The 6,586-nt window shown below is 44.3% G+C and overlaps 1 protein-coding gene across 1 annotated transcript in view; it reads right to left on the reverse strand.

Annotated features, from left to right (window-relative positions):
* The window catches only part of MCHR2 (melanin concentrating hormone receptor 2), a 41,067-nt gene that overhangs the window by 4,938 nt on the left and 29,543 nt on the right, over positions 1-6,586 (reverse strand). Inside the window, exon 3 of the mRNA XM_006020461.1 lies at positions 1,047-1,241. Coding sequence (XP_006020523.1) covers positions 1,047-1,241 — 195 coding nt within the window. The remainder of the gene's footprint in view (positions 1-1,046; positions 1,242-6,586) is intronic.

Here is a 6,586-nt window from a genome sequence, read left to right on the forward strand (position 1 = left end):
CCCCCCCCTTAAAAATAGGTACCATTTCTGTCCATCTCCACTCCTCTGGGACCTTACCTTTTTGAGTTCACATAGATAATCACTAAAAAGTCCTTGGTTAGTTCCCTGAATAATTTAAAGTGAATTCTGTCAGGTCCTAGCAACTTGAATACATCAAAGTTACTGATGTATTTTTAGCTGCATTTTATCTATTCTGGTTTGTGTTTCAAACCTCTTGCTTATTAATATAATTAATTGCTCACAATTAACAACCCCCTATTTTTTTTTTTTTTTTTTTGTGAAGACTGAAGCAATGAGTATTTGTTTTCCTGGTTTGACCAGTTCTTTCTTTCTCTGTTAAGAAATAGCTTTTCTTATTTTTATGTTCCTGCTTAGTTGTAATTCATCTAGCGTGTTCCAATTCCACAAATGAGACAGGAACCTGTAGACTAGGCTCCCAGACCTGGGAGGATCAGGTATGTATTATGAAGAATACAAGCTATTATTTTTTCATCACCCATATTCTCAAACTAGCAGAGTGTGGTTAGTGATCATGGGGCATGTTTGTAGAAAAAAACGGTTGCCTAGTTCCAACCAGAGGATAAGTACATGAGGTCAAGCCTTCAGCTCATGTTCAGCTCCATTGAATTGCATAGTGCTGAAGGCATAAATAGTAATTATAAAATCCAAGAGTGCTTTAGAGGCCATGGTGTCCTGAAAAGCTAAGTAAAAGATCAAAGTTTACCTCATGCTTCCACTCTTGTCAGGGGATAGTAATACTGCAGACAAATTGGGCCAGACCTTCAAAGGATATAAATCAGAACTGAAATCAACAGTGGGCATGTCTATATGTGTCCCTGACTGTGCAGTACCCACATAGTTTTCGACCCTACTCCCCAGCAGCTGTAGCATCACAGTTGGTACCCACTGATGCTATGTCACTGTAGCAACAAGCTACATTGCCATAGCTCATTGCTACAGTGACATAGCATCTCATGTAGATGTGCCCAGTATCACCCTAATTTACATGAGGGGACTATTTGGAGCACTGTATTTTAAAATCTTACCAAAGTACATGGTCAGGTGATGTTAAATCAAAAGCACAACTTTCCAAACCATCTTTGAATTTGATTACTTTTGTGTAGACCCACGCAGGAAATACCAGAATAAGAGAAGCTATCCAAAGGCATAAATTGACTCGAATGGTCTTAGATATTGTTCTCAGGTGGGTGAGGCGAAATGGTTGGACAAGAGCCAAGTATCTATAAAAACAGGTAAAAGAACAAAATTATGGAAAAACGATAGAATTCTCATGTTGTGGTTCCTAAAATAATGAATAAATAAAATAACCAACCAAAGCTACATTTCAAAAGTTGTCAGTTGCTACACACAGGAGGAAAACATTCTCTCAGTCTTTTATTCAAGTAGTGCTTTTACGAACCCACAAGGGAAGTTATGATTTAAGCTTTGCCCCCAATGTCCTTTAATAGTTCTTACACAACTTTTTCGTAAGCTGTGGATCTGAAGGAAGTAGATTTCAGAAGTCATCTGTATAAGGAGTTAGCAAAGACAAAAACCTTGAATTGGTTCTTGGAAGGCAACAGAAATATAAAATTTCATCACAGACTCTCATTTTGCAACATAATTAAAAGATGCCATGGCATATCTGAATGATAGATTTGTTAAACCAGTGTTTTATAGAATGTTAAGGCATCTACTATCAACATGGCCAATGAAATAGAATCAGAACAATTCAGGGTTTACAGACCAAAAAGTAACTTTCAGTTATCTACAGTTTTATCAAATTCAAATGCAATTTCATGACCTGTGTATGCCATAAAATGTTAAAGGTGACTTTTTTATATCAGCTCAAAGTAGAGTAAAGTTGGTAATCTGTTAGCTGAAATACTGAAAATTAAACACAACAATTCATATAGCCACAAATCTGACTTTTAAATGTTTTTTTTCTAGGAATATCACAGGGGTCTCTGTGTGATGGGCATTAAAGTGTATTGAATTTGACATCCTTTTTTAATTCCAGTTATGTACAGTCTATTACTAGCATGGCAACTTGGTTCACATATAAATGTTTTGTTTTGTGGAGAATGCATTGTAATGTGCAGGGAAATTCCATTTTGTTGGTGAAAAATATAAGGTTAAGGACAAGAAATGCAAAACTTGCCAACACATCTCTACCACACCCACAATAACTACACCCCACAACAAAGCCATCATCATTCCTGGATCTTGCACTTGCACCTCCAGAAATGTTATATATCTCATCCAGTGCACCAAATGCCTTGACAGAAAATATGTAGGAGAAACCAAACAACAACTGCATACCAGAATGAACACACACCGAAAATCTATTAAAGACAAGAATACCCAACTATCTGTGGGAGCACACTTCTCACAAGACAATCATTCTCTCCAGTCTCTCAGTTCTAATCCTCAAAGGGAACTTACAAAACACCTTTCATAGATGAGCCCACAAACTTCACTTCATAAATCCAGTGCATACAAATAATCATGGACTCAATATAGACATTGGATTTATGACACATTACAACCTGCCTGACATCTGATTCACCAGGTACCTGCCAGATCTGACCTCTTACACTTTCTCCCCCTGTCCCTTTTTCCCTCCCCTCCATTTCTTCCCTTTGTCTTCCTAATTTCCAGCTATTTCCTTTTTTATAGACAGTCTCTTTACTGTAGAGTCTCCCTTACTCACCTTTGGCTTTTTTGTACCCCACCCCACCACTTTCTTCCCCCTTCCTTCCCTGCTCTACCTTTTATTTTCCTAATTTCTACCTATTTACATTTTCACTGACATTCTGTCACACTTTTAGCTTCTCTCATTCCTTGGAGCCTCAGAACAGCAAAGACTTCTTATGCCTGAAGAAGAATGATTACACCTGAAAGCTTGCTAAGAACTTTCTTCCAACTAAGTGGGTCTAATAAAAGATATCACATCTACTTAAAGAACCCTGCCTGCCTAAGGCTAAGTTCTACATTTTGTGGGTGCATCTATGCAAGACACAAAGTAGCATAGTTTGCTATGCAGTAAGCATATGTGTCTACACATGCACATACTTACTGTTCAGTGAACCTTGCTAATAGCGAGTAAATTTGGTACCTGCAAATGCAAGAAGCAAATTTACTCATGAGTAGCTACTGTGCAGTAATGCTTGTGTAGATGCCTGACCAGGAGCAAATCTGCTCCCAGTCAGCCAGCTACCAGGAGGCAAGAGATTTCTTCCTGCCCCCGGGACCTGCCTGCTGCTGGGGCAGGGTCCACCACCAGATCCCAGACAGGGACTACATCTTCCTGCCCCAGCAACTGGCAGTTCCAAGCCTCACACTCTGAGATTGCTATCAGGGAGTGGGGGATGGGAGATCCTTATCTCCCAGTACCAGCTCCATGTTTGCGGGGTTCAGGCTGGGAGATAAGGATCCCCCAGCCTTGGACTTGATGTTGTGATGCTGGTGCTGGAAGCTTGTTCCCCACCCAGTTCCATGCACGCAGAGCTGAGCAGGGAACACGTTCCTCAGCTTGTTCCTCACCCAGCTCTGTGCTTGTGGAGCTGAGTGGGGAACAGGCTCTTCAGGCCCCACCCTGTGAGCATGGAGTGAAAGATAGGAACTGTCTAGGTTACAGGCAGGTCCTATCCCAGCCCCATCTGCCAGTGGGGCAGCTAGTAGTGAGCCCCCATCTGGATAGGGAATCCCCACCCAGCCAGAGGCTCACTGCTAGCTGCCCCACTGGTGGATCGGGGCAGTGAGCTGGGACCTGCCCCTCCCCTGCAGGTCTTTCAAAGTCCCCTGCCCTGATCTGGGAGCCAGGGTTGGGAGCTCCCTGCTGCTGGGGAAAGGGAGGATTGTCCCTGCCATGGCAGAAGACAGCTTAGCCAGGGGCAGGGAACAATGTCCCAGCCCTGGCCAGGAGACAGCTGTCTCCTGGCCTGGTGCTCCCTGCCAGCCCCTGGCTTAGCACCCAGGGGGAGCCTTGAGCTCCCCTTGGTGGCAGCAGGGGCCCATTGTAGGGCCATAGGAAGTGGAAGCAGTTTGCTGCTAGGAGAAGCAAATCTTCTCCCAGTTCCCTGTATGTGTAGACACCTGTCTGGGAGGGGTTACTCATGTGTAGTTTACTCGCATGTAAACTGATTTTGCATCAAATGCATATGTAGACATGCCCCGTCTGTACCTTTTCCACACCATGCAAGCAGGATCCAAAAAAACTGAGTCAGACATGGACATGGACAAAATGAATAGAATGCAAATCCAGACCTGGTGTGTGAAGGTGGTATAAAGCTCCTATTTACATTGCCCTGAATCCTGGTTTTGTTTAATGCATGTCATGCTCACTGGGTACGTCTGCACGAGATGCTAACTGTGCAATAGCCTAATAACACTGCACAGTAGTGTGCCAGGCAAAAACCATGCTAATACACTACTGTGCAGTAGTATTAGGTTAGTGCGCAGTATCATTAAAAACCTGTGTGCTGGCACTACTGCAAAGTAGCATGAGTTAAGGCACATTGATTTAGTACTTGATTAACCAAGTAGTAAACATAATGCATGGTAACTACGGCACATTAATGAATGTGTAGATATGCCTGCTGTTCTTCTTTTATGAGGAAAAGGTGAAAGAGCTAAGATTAGTTAGCCTGGAAAAGAGAAGACTGATGGGGCATTTGATAACAGTCTTCAAATCCATGAAGGGCAATTGGTATTCTTTCTCATAGGCAGTGTACAGATCTGATGTTGAGCTCAACATACCTGGGATATACCTTGCGTGGCAGCCCCTTGGGATGGGGCGCCATACACTTCTCTTCACAGCGCTCACAAAATTGTTATCATTCTCATGGGTAGGTATAATATCCCTCACTGATTTCTCGATTGCCTCTGTGAAGGCTGCCCAATTGGCTTTCCTCAGATTGAAACACCTGCAGAAGGGAGTGTTTTGCAACATTATTGGGGACTCTAATTTGATACTTATAGGACAATGTTGGGTGTGAGGTATGGGCACCAGCACTGCTTTCTTGCATATATAGCTGATTTCACTGCTTGTGAAGCTGATGTCTGGGTTGTAGCCTTTTCTCCAGCTGTTAAATGAATTGGGTTGTTTAGGATCATGTACTAACGTCAGATTACTAGTATCTGCCCATTAGTTAACTGGGATGCCATCATTGTTGTTATCACATCCCCGTGCTGTGTAATGGGAGTTAGAGTCATCACCAGGAATCCTGGTATTCTCTGATAAACAGACTGATACAACAGGCTGCCTAAAACCCACCCCTGTTCCTTGTCTATATGGACTATCTGGCATAGCACCCCCTTACATCAGAAGGAAAATAGCAGGTGACATTAACTGGCAGGTACAAGAATTAGACGACTGCCAGCCTCTATATGGACATCAACCAGCGTACCATCATCTCTCATCGAGAAATAATTTTTTGTCCTCTACCACACAATTGATCACATCACCAGAATCAGCCAGAACTCCCCTCTGGCAAAAAGAATGGGAGAAACTAGGTGACAAACTGTTGAATGAAGCTAGTGAGGAATTACCCCCAGTGAGGAGTTAGCATCTGGCTCCAACTATGAATGGCATACATGGCAGCGCCTGAACAAATTGAGAGTGGGTCTCGGAAGATGTAACTTTCTCATGAAATCATGGGGCCTCTGCAACTGGTCAACGTGTTTATCAGGAGAAGCAAACCATGGATCATTTCCAGAAAGGCCCTGTAGCATCACAATGCACCCCACAAGATCTGACAACACCAACACCAGAAGCAGAATATTGGGAATAGACCATATAAAAAGGTTGGATTGGAGACATGAAGAAGACGACTCAACCAATTCTCCAATGGTAGCCACCCAATAGGTACTATTGTAGGTATTATTACAGAGCCTGGACACTTGGTGGAGGGGAAGCTGGTTTGCATTGAGCAAATTGGGAGTGAACAGGACCAGCAAACAGGGGAAGCAGTTTGCAGGAAGTTTTCTGGGTGCATGAGGAACAAGGGGAAGGGGAAAAGAAGCCAGGCACCAGATCCTGCCCTGGGAAGGTGAGTGGGCCAATTTGGTGGCTGAATCTCTGAATCTGAATCAAATCAAGGGACCAATTTAAAAGTCTGAATCAATTCAGAGTTCTCTGTGGAAAAGATTCAGAGAGCTTCAATGATTAGGACAGTCCCCGATGGCTGTAGCAGGGAGCTGCAGCTGCTCTCGGAGCTGGTAAGTACTAGGGTCAGGGGAGAGAGGGCTGGGGGAGGGAACCATTGTGGGACTGCTGCCAGCCCCCCCCATGGCTGCCCCGCCTGCCCCAGCTCGGTACTTTAAAAAAAAGCCCTGGTGCTGCCGGGCAGGGGGTGATCCATGCACCCCCCTTACACCCTCCAAGGGGGGTGCATGGGGGGCTCTACATGAGGCCCCCAACTTCCCCTCTTGCTCCCCCAGCCCCCTTCATGGGTGCCCCACCCGGGCCAGCTCTGGCCCCTTAAGGAAAAAAAACCAGAGAAAAACCCTGCACTCACTGCTCCTGCAGTGGCCTCAGGGCTTTGGGAGGCTTGTGCAGAGCCTGGGCAGTGGGGATTGCTCT

This window comes from Alligator sinensis, unplaced genomic scaffold, assembly GCF_000455745.1.
Source record: "Alligator sinensis unplaced genomic scaffold, ASM45574v1 scaffold145_2, whole genome shotgun sequence".
NCBI classification, from domain to species: domain Eukaryota; kingdom Metazoa; phylum Chordata; order Crocodylia; family Alligatoridae; genus Alligator; species Alligator sinensis.